The sequence below is a fragment of the Nesoenas mayeri genome (genome assembly GCF_963082525.1).
Source record: "Nesoenas mayeri genome assembly, chromosome: 1".
Lineage (NCBI taxonomy): Eukaryota > Metazoa > Chordata > Aves > Columbiformes > Columbidae > Nesoenas > Nesoenas mayeri.
In genome coordinates this window covers 76,721,429-76,739,161 of record NC_137541.1, presented here as the reverse complement: position 1 = coordinate 76,739,161, position 17,733 = coordinate 76,721,429, and the positions used below count along the sequence as shown (strand labels likewise).

At 41.1% G+C, this 17,733-nt stretch overlaps 1 protein-coding gene across 1 annotated transcript in view; it reads left to right on the top strand.

Moving 5' to 3' along the window:
- The window catches only part of ABCC9 (ATP binding cassette subfamily C member 9), a gene marked incomplete at both ends in the record, with an annotated part of 64,787 nt that extends 48,059 nt beyond the window's left edge, over positions 1-16,728 (top strand). Inside the window, 10 exons of the mRNA XM_080364112.1 lie at positions 2,174-2,276; positions 4,604-4,705; positions 7,362-7,482; positions 8,454-8,584; positions 9,148-9,226; positions 12,231-12,339; positions 12,576-12,679; positions 13,227-13,360; positions 13,721-13,783; positions 16,591-16,728. Of these exons, the coding sequence (XP_080220238.1) occupies positions 2,174-2,276; positions 4,604-4,705; positions 7,362-7,482; positions 8,454-8,584; positions 9,148-9,226; positions 12,231-12,339; positions 12,576-12,679; positions 13,227-13,360; positions 13,721-13,783; positions 16,591-16,728 (1,084 nt within the window). The remainder of the gene's footprint in view (positions 1-2,173; positions 2,277-4,603; positions 4,706-7,361; positions 7,483-8,453; positions 8,585-9,147; positions 9,227-12,230; positions 12,340-12,575; positions 12,680-13,226; positions 13,361-13,720; positions 13,784-16,590) is intronic.
- Between the last annotated feature and the right edge of the window lie 1,005 nt (positions 16,729-17,733).

The window sequence follows — 17,733 nt, the reverse complement described above, 5'->3', positions numbered from 1 at the left end:
GTTCAGCTCAGTTTTCCAACATTCCATGAATATATATTTTATTCTCCACTTACTGCATGAAATATAGGCTAAATTTTCCTTGTATATTCACTACATTGTAGCCAGCACGAGTCCGTCAAGGTGCTAGCTTGGTGTTGCTCCCCCATAAGTGTAACTTGCACTCATTCTGTACACTGTAGGATTTCAAACCAGTGCAGATCTCACTGCAATGCTATTTACACACCTATTTGATCAGCTTAAGAATGCTTCATCACTTCAAGCTAGGTTTAGGGCCTAGGCTATTAGTTCAGAGTGCTGTGGTAAGGACTGTGGCAGGACAAGCAAAAATGTTACTGTGTTGAAGAGATGTGAACCAGTGGTCAACAAGAAATGTTCTAACAAGCTTTATCAACCAGAAAGATGTATTGAAAGAGTAAGTCATGATTAAGAGCCAATGCTGATGTATGGTGAGTGCTTCCTGAGAGGTCCAGAGTGGCCTTTTATCACATTATCTCCTGAGAAAGATGAAGGAGCTTAGTACTTCTTAGGAGTTGTTCAACTCTTCTTTGCCTTACAAAATGGCAATGTGGGCTTGGATAGCAGACACCAAAGGGCAGCCCTAGGGCAGGATTTGGCATCATAACTGTCACTTCAGTTTTCCAGGATCTCTGGTGCTAATCAAAGCCATTTAATTTCCCTGACTGTGCTCCACTGTCAAACAAACCTGAAGTCTCCAGTACTTTTTGTTACTAAGCTCATATTTGCTGATAGTCTTGTTAGTCATTCTCTGCAGTTTGAGTTCAGTATGTTCCAGAATTAAATAGAGTAGCTCCTCACATAACTTACCACAAAGTAGCACAGTTGGATCAGAAAGCAGTTTCAGTGACCTTTGCTGTTTGTCATCTGACAGGATAAAAGTCTAAAACTACACAGAAGATGAGCTGGACGTGGATGAAAAGATACAGATTAAGCATGTCAGATTTTCCATTAGGAAAATGGGAGTTTCACTGCCAGAAAGGCAGATGAGCAGAATAGTCAGTGCATCTTTGGTCCTCCCCACGTCATCACTGTTACCAGTTGTTTTGGGGAGGTTGCTTGCCATGTTTACAAGCTGCGCAGAGGGAAATAAAGCATCAGTGGGAAAAGGCAAAAAAGGAAGATTTTTGGCAGAACAGGGGTTACAGGTGCTTCACAGCAGGGCCTTGAGACTTTGAAACAGTAGAGCTTGCCATGACAAAACAGATGATAAAGCTGCTGAATGAGGCCCAACTAGTTTATTCAAGTGAGGGTATTTAACAAACTGTAGAATATGAAACAACAAAATAGTTTCCATCTGACTGCAGGTCATACCTAAAGTAGTGCAAGATGCCATGAATTTAGTACACTTAGACCGACAGAGATTTCCCCCTCCCTCCCCAGCTGTACTTCTGCTTTTAGGCACCCTGTCATCCTTGCACTGTTTTATAAACATAACAGGCAGTAGGTGAGGGAGAGAGAAACAAGTGACAGTGGAGGTAGCACCACTCATTTTTGTAATTCGGAAATGGTGTACAGCTCTCCCTCATTGTATTTTTCCAAGTTGCTCAGGCAATGTGTGACCAGCTGAGAAAACAGCTGAGCTGAGTAGTTGAAAGGTATTGATCTACTGATCAATCTACAGTCTGCGTTACTCAAAACCTTAGCGATGTCTGCTGTTGAAGATCCTGCGGCTGGACAGGTGACTTCTGAAATCCGATTTTAAGCTCACAGGTGAACCCTCTGCTCTTCTCTTGCTAGTGGCTTGTGAAGAAGAAGCTATGGGCCATGGCAGCACTTGCCTGTGAGAGGACTGGATGGCAGCAGCAGCCACAGTCTGCAGCTGTAAAAGCAGATACGCTCTGGGAAGTAAATCCTGTCCCTAGCACCCTGGCATTGAAGTCTCTTTGAGGGGACAGGCTCCGATCCAAAGTCTAGTCCAATATAACGGCTTGTTGAACAAATTCTGCCCCGCTATACATGTAGTGCTATCTGATTATGAAAAGTCCTGGCAGCAGGTACAGGTCCTTAGGGAAGAGTTTTTTTCCCAAACTTTGGCAAAGGCAGACGGGCAATAGTTTGGGACTGGAGGGAGGGAAGGGAGAGACGAGTTTAATGCTTCATCCTCTTGTGTACAAGTGTGTAATGTGTTGTAATATAACAACTTTGTTCTTGGCAGGCATGAAGCCAGATTTAAACAACGTATGCTAGAGCTAACGGACACGAACAACATTGCCTACTTATTTCTATCGGCTGCCAACAGATGGCTGGAGGTCAGGACGGTACGTTCAGTTTAGTCCTAGCCATGGTTTTGAAACCTTGGAAGCAAACAGAGACTTTGTCTGATGCAGAGAAGATAATAACGAGAATTAATCTCACAATGAGATTATACACACTGTTCCTTAAAATAGATCTACGTTAAACCCATGGAGTTTTTTCAGCTTTCTTGGCCAGGAGTAAGAAAATACAAGTCTCTCTCATATTTTGCTGTTGTGATGTCTAGCGTCTGAGGAGAGCACAAGAACAAACATTTACATAACTTGAAATAAAGCCTTCTCTACTACTGTGCAGCATCTGCAGACCTGCAGCAGCAGGAACTACTTTTAAAGAAGAGCAGGGTTTTTAAGTATTGTGAACTGTGCCATCATTCTACCGGGGCTGTTTTAGGCACCATTGAGCTTCCAGGTCCTGAGGTATCTCTCCAGCAACAGATTTTATCCCCCAGGTGTAATTCAGAGCCCTCATTTGCAATGCCCTTACTGCAGCTGTGAGCCCATACTCTGCCATTTGCAGTACTGTGCAATATCAAGAAAGATGGCAGAACTAGTGTCCAACTGAAAAACAAATGACAACGTGGCACAACACAGGCAATGCCAGTGAGACAGGCTCCTAGCTTTTATGGGGGCTCTTCAGGGACAGCATATGAGAAGGTTTCCTGATTTGCAAGGCAAGAAGAGGCAAGCAAAATCACTGTGATTTTCTTCTTCATCTGAGACTAAGAAAGCATTGAATAAACAGAGCAGTGACCTGATTCTGCTTTACACAAATAATAATAGACATGATTAATCCTTACTCCAAAGGCTGTATTCTTACCTTCATTTCCTGGTACACTGGCAGAGCAACAAGGTTGTGCTCCATTTCTTATGATGGCACAGCTTTCCTTCGTGCATGAAGCTTTCAGTTTCTTGCAGTATCCAAGATCAAGCTGACCTTGCTTCCAAATCAAAGACAGATAAATAACACAGCAATAACCAATCCTGGAATAAACTGTGGCAGTGCCTGCTAATGCCTCACAGTCTTGGACTTGCTTACATCCAGAATTAATTTGATCCAAGAATACATATCGTTTCATCGTAGCATTAGAAATAATGTGGTTGTGCCAAGGAATAGTTTATTTAGCTCTGCCTAAAGGCACAGTGGTACTTATATCACTCAAAACTTTGTAGGGTTTAATAACAGCTGTGAAGTCCTGTTCCAACTGCTGGTGGAGACTTGAAACCATTGTCCATTTACCCCTCAGCAGATGTTATGTTTGAATCTGTCATCTGCTCATCAACACTTTTTTACAGACAGGTGAACTAGGCAGCCTTCATTTCACATCTCAGAGGGAAAGATTCCAGACAGAATTTTATCAGACAGAAGGAAAAAAATGGATGGAAAATGCTAACCCTGTAATCCAAAGTAAATATGATTCAGGGAGCAGTGAGAGAGTGGGAATACCAACAGTCTCATTAATCAGGCACCTTGACAACTACATGAGATCACATGTGGCATTCACTTCACAACTGTGGTACACATCAAGAAGACGGGTTCAAGCTCCTGCAGAGCTTGTGAGAAGTCAGATAGTTCTAATACATTAGCCTATGCAGAAATTTCTATAAAGCAAGTCATCACCACACAACAGAGCTGAGATCCTTCAGGTATCTACCATGGAGTCAACTCCAAAACTCAAAGTGCTGTGACAGGAGTAAGTCTTAGTAGATCATTTGCAGCACCCCAATTACACAGCTGTACTGCTTTCAGAGTCCACACTGCCAGTACCCACATAGTATTTCACTGCAGGCTGTGAGTGTACAGCAGGCTTGGGGATGCCTTCACCATGCACAGTGTCCCTTTGCACCATGTAGACACTTCATGTCAGTCTGCCCACTTGTGTCCATAAAGCACAAGCATTACCTGTATAAATTCTACCAAAAGTCTTCATGGATTTTGTGAAGTCACTTGTCCTTTTTGAGAAGGCAAACCCATGTTTGAGAAGACCTGATGAAGAGTGGAAAGAGTAGAATTGATCTGTTATAGTGGTAGGAATCAGGGGTGTCAGTATTATGCTATTTTTATGGGGGTTTTTTAATGTGCTCATTAGATTTTTTTGATACCTGCTCTTTTTGGGGTGGCCACAGCAAGATACCCAAGCCCAACTGGATTTGCAGAATACACTGGCCTGTTTCACTTGTGTTCATCAAGTTCCATGAGAGTGTTTCAGGTTGGCCATCAAAACGCCTGACCTTTTCCAGGAAAAAAAAAAAAAGTGCTCTGTATCTGAAGAAATTGTCTTATTGCAGCATTTTAATGTTGTCTAGAATCTTTCTCCTCCTCTCTCTCATTCCAGGATTACCTCGGTGCTTGTATAGTTCTGACTGCAGCTGTCACTTCCATCACAGAAGGGCCTACCTCGGGGTTTGTGGGGCTAGGTCTCCTGTACGCTCTGACGGTATGTACCAAGGCAAAGCATAAGAACTTTCAGACCAATATATTAACTTTATGATATTTCTTTAGATGCTTATACACGGTTATTTTCCAGCTTTCTTAATCTTGAAAAAAACAGTCCTGCAAATAGTGGATTCAAGCCAAAGTTGAGAGAGTTCAGGGCAACTTGGACTTGCTTCATGTTTTATGAGCCAATTAAAAAAACACAACCATTCCCAGGCCCTGCGTGCTCCCAAACAGAGCAGGAAAATTAAAAATGCATAAGAGGACCTGCTGTGCACTCTGTTTTGCACAATGCGGTGTTGGTTCCACGTGTACATGGAAAAAACAGCCAAAAAATACTATTCCACAGACTGTCATAGCCTGGGTAATGTTTAACCAGAGACCAAATAAAATAATTGCTGAAGAACCAGAAATGCCAGTCCTACCTTTGGAAGGAAACTACTCAAATGCCCAATATTGTTCATGGAATTCTGAATGGATCTGGGAATTGGGACCTTTCAGGCTGGTAGGCACGGTTCATCATGACAGGTAGCAGAAAGAAAGCAGTGCATCATGAGCATAGAGTACAAAGCACCATAGCGAGGAGAAATATGACTGAATTAACCATGAGAGAGGGGACAAAAGTAGGATAAGGATAATGGCAGGAAGAATTTTTGAAATAATGGTTGGCATGGCAAAGAACTGGCTGCTTTATGGAACTGGTATGAGGGAGAGGTACAGGTACGAATCTAACACTGAGGTTTGGTTTTGCACATAAATGCTGGCAAGCCCATGGTTGCAACAGAAAGTTCTCCGCAGCTGCCTTAGGGTGGCCTTAAATCCCCTTTGTGCCAGTGTTGCAGCACTGCGAGAATCTGCCAGCAACTGAGAATCAATCCCAGTGCTTCAACTTCACTCTGAAAACATTCCTGGTTATCCTGCACCATTAGCAGAGATCTGGAAGATGTCTGCATCATCTTTGGCTACTTTGTATTTAATCAGATAATTAGAGCAAATTAGCCATTTGCTGAAGTCTGGCATAGCAGAGGAAGAAATGCTTAATCACCAAGTGATTACCTGTCTCTGTGGTGCCCCGCAATAACACTGATGAAGCTTTGAATGCAGCTGTATCATCAGCTGTGTCCCTTGACAGGTTTTTATATAATTTCTCTTTGGAGCTAAGAAAGGCCTGTTGTTTGGACCTGGATAAGAGTAAACTCTTTGTACCAGCCTTATGTTTACAGTAGACATCCATAAGCTTATTCTCTCCCCTTGTATAAACACTGCCAACTCTCTTGCACAACTGTGATGAAGGTTGAAATAATGGGATGCCAGGCTCTGTTATCAAACCTGCCAGCTCTATGATTGCAGCCCGCTTCTCTGCAAGCAGCAGTTCTGCCGAGTGTTTAGCTTACATGCAAACGTGCCCATTTCTGTAACTTCCTGACTGAAAAACTGCACACTGAATGAGCGGGTTTCTGAACAACAAAGACAACAATACCCCCTAGAATAACTCTGTCTTAAGGATAAAGCAAGCAATTAAATCCTCTAAATTGACAAGAAATGTTATTGCTGAATCTCAGTGAAAATTATTTATGGTAGACCTATTGCATCAGTGTTAGGTTAGTGGAAAAGAAGCAGGGCTTCTTTTATTCATAATAACAGTGTGATATATTCATAATAAACTTATTTGGCAGATGCAGCAATCTCCCACAATGACAAAACCTTTCTCTGAATGTGTTTGTATATAGAATGTTTTTACTGTGTAAGATGAGTTTCCAAACCTTTATTCAGGCATGTAAAGTATTTCAGTTTTCAAAGGTTCTTGGCAACAAACTGTTTCTAATAAAATCAGTTGTTTGGTTTTTTTATATATGAACACTTAAATAGAGACTTAGGAATATTTCGGAAATCAATTTATGGTTTTCAGCCTTTAAATAGTCAGTCTTGACCAGAGATCACTTTCTCTAAGCTACCGGGTATTGTTAGACAGCAAATTATCAACTATGACCTACTACAAGTATTACTTTTACTATTCATCAAATCCTTTTGATTACAAATAGGAATAAAAACCAATAAGTAAATACTATTTAGCTTATATTACATTTTTATCATATATTTCTATGCTAAAACCCCTCAAATTTTCCACAGAGAGAAATGAATTATCTAAATATGCACAGAAGAAAACAGAAGTGAAATGCCCATCAAATCTCTTCAATATATTTGCAAATAGCAAACTTGCTTAATCTTTAGTTGTAGTCTTTGAAATATTAGAAAATGCAGTTATTTCCAAACAGCACTTCCAATTTTGATCACTTCGTGTTTAAAGATGATGACTTTCAGTTCTGATTACTAGATGCCAAGAACAAGAGATTCCCTTAGTCAGTCACATCTTCAAACTCTAGCTACAGCTTTTCCATATTTCTCCTTCAAAAACCAAGGATGAGAATACTGAGCACTAAATTATTACGTCAGAGTAATTTCTGTTAGAGTACAACCAGCTTATTACATTTTTGATGCTGCTGCACTTAGTCTTGAGCTGTTGTAACATCAATAAGAGACCCACTGTGCCGAGTCAGGCCAAAGACTTTTCCAAACTTATCCAACCTTTACTCGCAAACAGGTAGATGAACAGACAGAAGGCTGAACCCTCTCCTTGTTTTCATTTTGTCATGTAGATAACCAACTACTTGAACTGGGTGGTGAGGAATCTGGCTGATCTGGAGGTGCAAATGGGTGCAGTAAAAAAAGTACACAGCTTCCTGAACATGGAGTCGGAGAACTATGATGGCTACTTGGGTATTGCACTCTAATCTTTTTGGGTTTTAATGTGGTAATGTGAAATCACAATAGACTTGGTCATGCAAAATGTATAAAACCCTTTCACCCAAACCTGTTCTCATTGACATGTAGGAACTCCCACTAATCTGAATGACAAAGACAGACAGAAGCAGCTATGAGATATGTAGCCCGTGCCACTCTATATAAAAAAACCCCTACAAAATGCCAGGGAGACAGCATAGCCCTGTAATACCATCAGAAAGTACAAGGGTATAGTTACAGATGAGGGATGACTGAAACATCCAAGTAGCTATTCAGAAAACAAAAATATGGATAAAATCAGAAAAGCACTATCAGTCACAGGCTTTGCAGCAACTGGGGTCTACAGGACAGGACCACATTGGCAATCAGACCTCAGCAACTCTTCTCTGATCTGCATGTTGTTGTTCATAATCACCATATTTCAAATTGGCTTTGATTGGTATTTTTTCCTTGAAGTGCAAAGCCAAAATGCTCACAGGTCAGCAAGTTTCCATGGAAAGCCAAGCCTCCTTAGTCTAGAGAAAAAACCTGGCTGTGTATTTGCAGACCAGGATGAAATATGAGCTGTGATAATGTCAACAGCTCATGTTGTATGGCAGTAACAACATCCTTCCTTGCACTGCCCTTCCTGTGCCAGTTACTGACCAAAGAACATGTTAACGCTGCACTGACACTACATTCTTCTCTGCTTGTTTGGCTTCTCCCTGTTTCATTGCCAAGAGCGACTTTAGCATCTGCCCTCTCTCCTTACGTGCCAAGATCTGGAAGTGAAGTGCTGGCATTCCCACCAGGCAGTTCCAAGCTCCCTTTTAGCATGGAAGTGGGACTCCATTTCTCAAGTGGCCTAAGGAAGGTGCTCAGGCAGGAAAGAGGGGGAAAGGGGACTGTCATAAAGGGTGACCCTCTGACAGTATTTGTTTTGGTTTGATTTTCTGTAACTGTTTCAGATCCCTCTCAAGTCCCTAAAGACTGGCCCCAGGAGGGGGAGATCAAGATTGAAAATTTGTGCGTTCGATATGAAAACAACCTGAAGCCTGTTCTTAAGCACGTTAAGGCGTATATCAAACCAGGGCAAAAGGTACCGTGTCAAGCAGTTGCCTGTTGTTCTCATTCTGCAGTAGATCCTTCTTTATTGTGTTTCCTAAGGTGGCAGAAGAGCAAGGTGTGTGACATCTATATACACTGATGGTCCTCTCTGAGGTCCCTGGGCGTGGTTCAAATAATGACACTGATGTCATTTCATTCTTGGATGGGATCAGTTTTACTTCTGAGAGTCCTACTTCTTTCCAAGTCCATCTCCCTCACATTGAGTGAGCCTATATGGCCAGATGAGATTAGATGAACACCAGACTGCAACTGAGTAAAAATGCAAGAATGTCTCACAATTTCAGCATATAGTGTCACTGCAGCCCATGAGAAAATGCTGAAGTTTTAAAAATGTTCCTGAGACAAGACCTTACAATGCTGAGAGGTAGAAAGGAGCAGTGTGCTTACCATGCTCTTTCGTTTTTTTCTCATTGGCCATTGGGAAGGACCTTTCCACTCACCAGCAGGACAATCCAGTCCAGCTTTCCCCAAAGGACTGCAAGTCTGATTTTCAGCTTCCCTTTGTAAGTAACAACATCTTGCTTTCTTTTGCAGGTTGGGATCTGTGGTCGTACTGGCAGTGGCAAGTCATCCCTGTCTTTGGCGTTCTTCAGAATGGTGGACATATTTGATGGTTAGTTTTCACTGCAGTATGTTGTCACTCCTGATCTGCTCCCCCCTTATTTCTTGAGAAGAAGCAAGGAGACTTTTTGGTAGTTTATATCCTGGCTCTTTGGCTCTGAAGGTACATGATTAAAATGGGGCTTGTTATGCCTGATCCTTCAAAGTACAAAGGGTCCAATTGTGAGTAGCTCTTGCTTCTTTCAGGAAATGTTACACACGGGTTTGTTTGTTTGTTTGTGGGTTTTTGTTTGTTTTTTGGGGGGGTCTTTGGATGCTCTGACAAAACTATATGGCATTCTTTGAGATAGGAGAAAAGAACATGCAACTCTCTGGAGCCTCTAAATTTCTCTCTAAAGAGTAACTGAATTAATTTATGATAGCTGTCAAAATATTAGGAGAATATAAACTAGAACTCAACAAGTCCATTCCCTTGATATTTATCTTTTATTTTATTGTGGTTTCCCACAACTACAGCTGAAATTGACTAAAAGTTTTGGAAAGATTTCGCTATGTTTTCACTCCTGCAGCACTTCACTCTGGCAGCTAATGGGCATGAATTGGTATGCAGCAATATGCACCCTGGCATTTATAATACATATGTGTACTGTTAGAGGAATATGGAAACCTACTGGAAAGTCATCTTTTTGTTTCAAAGATTTCCATGTTTCTAATTTAGCAGAACATTTGCTAGGGAAACCCCATTAGGATGTGAGAAGACGAGTAAATATGTTGCAGCTAATACTTGCTTTTTTTGTGGTTCTGTGTCTATATTTATCTATGGTAATACGTTTCTAATTCATGACCAGGATTCCTGGATATATGAATAGTGCAAACAAATAATAATTATTTTCATAGCCAGCTCTAAGTTTCCTTCTACTTTAATCTTCTTTCTGTATCTTTTTGTTGTCTGTTGCTTCTGTCTCACAGTTTTTTTCCCAATGGGAATGCCTAAGCCTTTTCTAATTGAGCTCTAATTGAGCTTTTCTAATTGTGCTCCTTTGTGCACATCCCTCTCTCTCTCAGCTAGACCAAATATTGGCCTCTGTACTGGTCCACTTTTGGGTGGGGTTGTGGCTCTAATATAAGTTACATAATGAGATTTCAGCTGACTTTACTAGAGCCAAGATTTCCTTCATGTTGTCCACCTTGGTCCCTTATGTCTCTGTTATTTCTTTACATTTGTATGTGTTCTATTTGCTTATTTCTTTGTACTTTAGTGTTTCCTTTTTCTTACTCTCTATTCAAACTACCTCTTATTTCTCTTCTCTCTTTCTTGGCCATCCCTCATTAGCTTCCTGGTTTCCCAACTCCTTTCTAATTTACTTTTTTCCTTGAGTCTCTTCAACTGCTCTTTTCTTTTCCTTGAGCACCCTGACTTCTACCAAAAATGCATTCCCCTATTCCCAAGACATGCCGTATTAATTGTATTCTCATTAGTCCCCCTCATCTTCTGCTAACCCTCTCTCATGTCCTCATTTGTGACGAAAAGGAATTGCTTAAGTTTATGCAGTCACTGATGTCTCATGCTGAAGTCTTACAACCAGATTCAGACTTTCTGAAAGTCTGAAAACAATTGGACTTTGCATGCTACAGATGAAGTCTTGGTTCCCCTGACAATCTAATAAAAGCAAAAAACTATTGGTAATCCAGCTAGGTGGGTATTGTGTCATTCACTGGAACAGGGCCACACAGAGTAATCTACAAAATGCAGTATCATGACAATTGGGAATGGCAGAGTAGGCATTTGTGCACAGCTTTGGATATCCATGTATTTGCCAGTTCATGGTTAGGTCCTCACTGTTGGGAGAGAGAACTAGTGAACTTAATGTTAGCTACTTCCCAAGGAGGAGCACAGCTGCCCAGTGAAGTAATGCACAGGGAAACTGCAGAAATGAGCCTATTAAAAATACCCCCTACCATATCCTCGTTCTGTTTGCCCTGGCCCATCCCTTCCTCATAACCTGGAGGAAGTTTCTGTGTCCAGGGGAAGACAGTGGGATCAGTAGTTCCCAGATTTTGTTCGAGGATTCAAGGAATGAGATTTCTTCTGCCCTTCTCACCCTATTCTACTTACAGGGCAGCAAACCAGTTTGTCTTGTATGTTTGTCCCACCTCCCTTGCCTGAATATCAGCAGTTGCAACACTCAGCACATCATAAATCACATTTTCATATGAGATCCATATGCTCATTGACCTGAAGTAGTGACTAGAAAAGGAAAAATCCTCTTACTTTACCAAGTATCCCAGCTGTTGCGGCAGCTTCTTGTCAGGGAATGAACTACTAGGTTAAGGAGTGATTAATGTGACTGCTTCCAGTAATCGTCTGCTAGCAGAACAGTATGTGGCTAATTCACAACCAAATACTCCAAGGAAAATGAGCTATAGGATCCAGCATGAATGGTATTAAAATGCCTTGGAGAAGGACATCCTTTTTGTTTTTCTGATCTACCTCTTGTTAAAAAGTTAATGCCACCCCATTTCTTCTAGGGTGTGAAGGATTGTTTTGGCTTCTTATGTATAGATTGCAGATATATACCTATTTTATGCAGAAGAAATTGTGCAGAATCTCAAAATAAATATCTTCTGCAACTGTTCAAGTCAAGGGGAACAGAGAAAGGCGCAGGATGTGGCTAATTCCATACATTGCTCTTGGTTTTGCTCTGTTTGGCTGTAAAGCTCAGGTTGCCCCATAATAAACTAGCCTTCTGCTTCTGTCATCAGTCACATAGCATGGAAGCCACACATTTCCTTTAAGGGAAGGTTTGGAGGGGAAAAAAAAAAGAAAGAGAGCAAAGAAACAGCATCACTAATAGGCTGGGTTCTCTCTGGCTTGCGTGACTACATGCATTCACCTTCCCCATGTTTAAATAACACTGCCAAGAGGTCACAGAGGCATGCTGCCTCATCAGCTGGAGTCCAGCCCAAACCAGCTGTTGTCCCTTTCTGTCTGCTACCTGCATGTCACATGCTTTGTGCAGTTCCTTCACATGTCTTCTGCATGTTATTTTAAACAGGGAGGATAGTGATTGATGGAATAGACATCAGCAAATTGCCTCTTCATACTCTCCGTTCCCGACTCTCCATAATTCTCCAGGATCCAATACTGTTCAGTGGCTCCATCCGGTAGGTGTATGCCATCAGGGGGTGACAAGCAGCATTGCATGACATGTTTGTGATGGGTGCTGTGGAACTGGAAGGGATGTAAGAGGGAAAGAACCTTCCTAGATCGGTCCAATCTGTCGACACGGCCTGTCCAATGGAAGTCAAGTGACATACACAATGCCAAAATGTTCATTTGCAGAAGACTCGAATGGACAGTAATTGCAGTAGGAAGACTCCTCTTATGGTTTTCTTTGCAGCTTTAATTTGGATCCAGAATGCAAGTGCACCGATGATAGACTCTGGGAAGCTTTGGAGATTGCTCAGTTGAAGAACATGGTCAAGTCATTGCCAGGAGGCCTTGGTATGTCTGAATCAACTCTCTGGGAACATAGGCCAATAATGAAATTATGCATGCATAAGCATGCACGCATATAAACAGATACATGGGATCTTACACTCTGAACCATCATGCAGATGTTGACAGGCACCTAATGAATATTCTGTCTCTATCCTAGAGAGATTATTCTTACTAAAAACCTGAAGAGTTGTCTGGTTTTCCACTCATTGCAGAAAAATCCTGCAGCACTTCAGCATTGTAGCGGGGTGACTATCAGCAGAGAAATAAAACAGAGCAGCTTTACCTCCACTCATTCAGCAGAATCTGGCTCTTATAGCAGAGCTGTAGCTCTTGTCTAGAACATTGATAGAGCATTTTCCATATCATTTCAGATCTGGTTGATGAAGGAAACTCACACATTTCCTTTCATATTTAGTGGATTTCATATTACCATGATATTATCCTGTAGCCTACCAGATTTGCAATGCCCACTCAAAATCACTGGGTTCTGACTGTACGACCATGCAGCATTTCAGTGGTGTGACATTCAAACTAGCTGATTTTATTACAGATGCAATGGTAACAGAAGGAGGAGAAAACTTCAGCGTAGGGCAAAGGCAGCTGTTCTGTCTGGCCCGAGCCTTTGTCCGCAAGAGTAGCATTCTCATCATGGATGAAGCCACAGCATCTATTGACATGGCCACAGTGAGTATAGCGATTAGCACCATTGATGCATGGATCCACTAGGAGAGGAGGCATCGTCTTCCCTAAATGTCAGCCATGGGATCTCTTTAGCAGAAAAAACTGACAGCTTTTTTGCCTTTCTCTTGTGTTTGGTTTCAGCTGTTGCTATTGATGTGTTTTGGGGACTGATGCCTAAGGTGAGGGGAAAAAAGACAAAATGAAATGTTTCAGAAAATCCCCTATTTGGCATTTCATTACTGAGAATCTGGTGCACAGATCAGAGATAGTATGGAACATGGTCCTCTCTCTTGTGTGCTTGAAGACACATGAATTAAAATGTAAAAGAATGAAGTAACTGAAGTAAGCCTTTTCTTTCCACAGGAAAACATTTTGCAGAAGGTTGTGATGACTGCCTTTGCAGACCGCACAGTTGTAACAATAGCAGTAAGTAGTGATGCCAGCAAATGCTCTCTTTCCTCATTCCTGAGGCAGTTAATCTTGCCTCTCGCTAGTTAAACATCGCTATATGAAACTGAAAAGATCAAAAACCAAAACTAAAACACAAGGTCAGAATATTCTCAGATACTTGAACAAGTCAAGACACTGTTATATCAATATGAAATTTTGCAGTAGATGATATCTTGCAAGTGGACCAAACTTAAACACTTCAGTCTTAAGAAGGAATTTACAAGGAACTTCAGCACTTACACTGTCTCCAAGAAAATCTGAAGTCATTCTCACTAGATGATTGAAACTGAGCCCATGGGCTAAGCCATTATTGAAAGTTGCATCAAAATCTGTATTTGAATTTTGCCTCTTAAGTCTAGGTGTGGATAGTGTCTGCAATCATGGCACAAATTTATAAAAGAAGATGGTATTTCTAAATCTTTTGTGTGTGGTTTCTCAAGTTGGGTTATCTGTTCTCTCTTTCAGAATAAAAAGTTTGGTTTATGATAAAGGTTATAAAAATAGGAACCTACAGGAATTGCTCAAAAATTCAACTGAATGTTTATGATAATTTTTCCTGTTTTCCTACCATTTCTAGTGACACAGAACGTGCCCAAAAGTTCCATATATCTGTGCAGGTATGCACATCTATGTGCATACCCATACATACGTAGGCATGCACACACATACGGTAGATACTGTTAAGAATAGTTCCACCTTGTGACAGCAGACTTACTCAACAATCAGATGTTTTATCCACGAGATAAATACGTGTTTCAACAGCTGTTTCATTTGCTGTGTCTGGAATCCAGTCCTGCGGTATAGAGATTAGAGTTATGCCTCCTGGACTCTGGTTTCAAGTCTGTCAGTGACTCAGTTGTGTCAGGCAAACTGCTTAACCTAACTCTTTTACAAATGGCTCTGAGGTTCTTGGATGTGTAAATGCTGAAGATTCTAGCAGTAAGCATATTCTCTTTCAGTTACATGCTGTTCAAATTTTCAGTGTTTTCCTTCTGACTGGAATCTCACTTTTCTTTTGCTTTGCCTTTCCAAAGTTGGTGTCTCAAGCAAAATGGCACATGCTAATATTTAGCTTTTCTCGCAGAGTTGGCTTCATTTCCTTCCTGTCTTCATTCGTGGCTGATCCTTCTTTCACCCACCTGTTTTTCTTTTCTTTTTTTTCCAGCATCGGGTATCTCACATCTTGGACGCCAATATTGTCCTAGTCCTTTCTGAGGGCTCTCTAGTTGAATGTGACACTGCCTCAAACTTACTCCTCAAAGAGGATGGCCTGTTCACCACTTTGGTGAAGACTCACAAGTAGACTCTCTCAGTCCACACTGTTCATGAGACTTCTGGCTCTTTGGTAGTTATTTTCACTTCTTTAGTTTCCTTTCTCTCTGTTTCCTTTCCACTACACAACTTCTGAGATGACAGTGCAAGAAGGTGTTTTGTGTGCTTCCTGTGTTTGCTAATCGTATTTAACTAAAGCTCAGACCAGCAGCTAACACTGAAACTATCATGTTAGAGGAATCCACCCCATAAAGTAATGCCTGACCTTCAGCCTATATAGTGAAATACCACACTTAGAGTTCATCCTATCTATAGCTGACTGGCTGTATTCATACAGCATTGAAATCGAACTCAGCCTCGTTTCATTCCTGTTGCCTGTGGGGCTAAGCTATTCCCTGTAGCACACACAATTTTAATCTCAGAGGGAGCTAATTGATTTACAGGAGGAGACAGCCCAAATGCATTCAGAATACACACTCAGGGTAGAAGGACCAAGGAGCGGAGCAGGACACTAAGCCACCTGACAGCCAACGCATACCCAAGATGTTTCTCTCCCATACTTCCTGTCGAGGGTTTAGATTGCGGGGTGACAATAAAACCATGGCAGATGTATTGTTAACCCCCTCTCCCCAGCTTCCCCTTTCAGCCCCTCCCTCTCCCCCCTTCCCACTAAAGACAGGTGATCAGGAGGAAAAGAAGGACAGAGAGAAGAGAGCTGGAAAAAGTAAAATGTTTTACTAATGCTACTAATAAGAATAGAGAAAATAATACAAAATATACAAAACCAATCTTGAAAGTCTCAGCAACTGCAGGGCTGGCAACCAAAGTCCTGGATTGGACTCTGCAGCCAACCGGAGCTGGATTCAGTCTGTCACTAGACCTCCGTTCGCAGGGACGACTCGCAAGGTCCTCTCCTAATGTCAGCCATAAGGAAAAAGGGACGAGATCCTCATGATCTCCCACTTTTATATGAAGTATTCATGCGAATGGGATGTCATGCTCTGTTGGTCAGTTTCTTGGTCACCTGTTTCTCCTTGCCCCTCTCCTGAGAGGTGCATCAATTCGTTATCAATAACTTCACATTCCATTGCTATGTTTACCAAAACATGTATCTGGTTCTCCAGGAAAATGCAGCTAATAAGAAGGCTTTAGCTGACAGGCAAATTCACTAAAAGAGAAACTTGTTTTTAACAAAACCAGGACACTTCCTAAAGAGGAAGATACATTTCAGTGGTGCCACAGGTTTTATTCAAACAGCTGTGCTGCCCATAATGGCAATTAGCGGACTGAAAGTGAAGTACATGCTGAAGTACTTTCAGGCTTAATGCCAGGAGCTGTAAAGTAATTGGAGATCTCTTCGGATTAAAGATCTAGTACAAGGAACTACTCCAAATACCACTGTAAACAAGGATAGCCTTTCACCATATTGGTATGCCTTGGATTAGTCCCATTAATGAACTGCAGTGAAAATTATTGTAATGAAAACTTCTGTGTGCTTTTCTTCATGGCAGCATCGGGTTCACACCATCCTAACTGCAGACCTGGTCATCGTCATGAAGCGAGGGAACATTTTAGAATATGATACGCCTGAGAATCTGCTTTCTCAAGAAGATGGCATCTTTGCTTCTTTTGTCCGGGCTGACATGTGAAGAATCACATGATGCATTTTAATAGCTTATTTTTAAACAAATGAAATGCAAATATTTTCTATTCAATGTAACATCACTTCTATCTTTTTATAAGAGCTTCTTTCTTCACACGTCCATCTTCCAAAATAATAAAGAGTATTGCAATACATGTATGCCTCAAAGCAATAAAAATGTCACTTCATTCAAAAGCTATTAAACTTCACACACACCCACATGCACACAGAGGCAGCAGAAGTTTTTATTTCCTGGGAATTTGGCATTTTCCTTAGACTTTTAGTGACTTTATTTTCTTTTATAGAGAGCAAAAGAATGCACTGCTCTTATAAACTGCATATGCTGTACTGGACCCAGCAGTCAAACCGTGCAGTTTGTCAAGGAAATGAGAGATCCCCAGAAGTATTGTGTCCCCAGAGGAGGGGAAGAAAAAGAATCCAATCCTGTAACACTTGGGGCAATCCACTGCATTCCAAAGGCACAAACTTTGCTCTTCAAGTTATAGTGGAGGAGCAGTGAATGAGGGAAAAGAATTTCATCAGATATGAGGAAATTCTTCCTGTCCTTCACTTCGCACACGATAGTTGTCCCAGTACTATTTTTCAGTGCAATGATGTCTGATACCTACAGTCAGTTCCTAAATCCGTATGTGTTCTGCCGACTTTCTTCAAAGATGCAAATCGTCCTATAATTATGCATACTTTGATAAGCGTATAGAGGAATTTTGTACAGCACCTGAAGACTTTGTATTAAAAATAATCTCAATTTATAGACATGATATTAGCCAATCTTTTAAACATGTCCACTAAAATATACTACTTAAACCGGCATGTACTTAGCCAACCACTAATTGTCTTGTATGTCTTTAGTCCTTCACATAATTTTTTTACCCTGGTACAATCTTTTGTTTCCTTTACACATTTCTAGAGTACTAAATCAGATTTAGTCCAAGAAGTTATTATTTTCATATTATTTCTCTATCTTCAAGAATTTAGGTGAATTTAGATACAT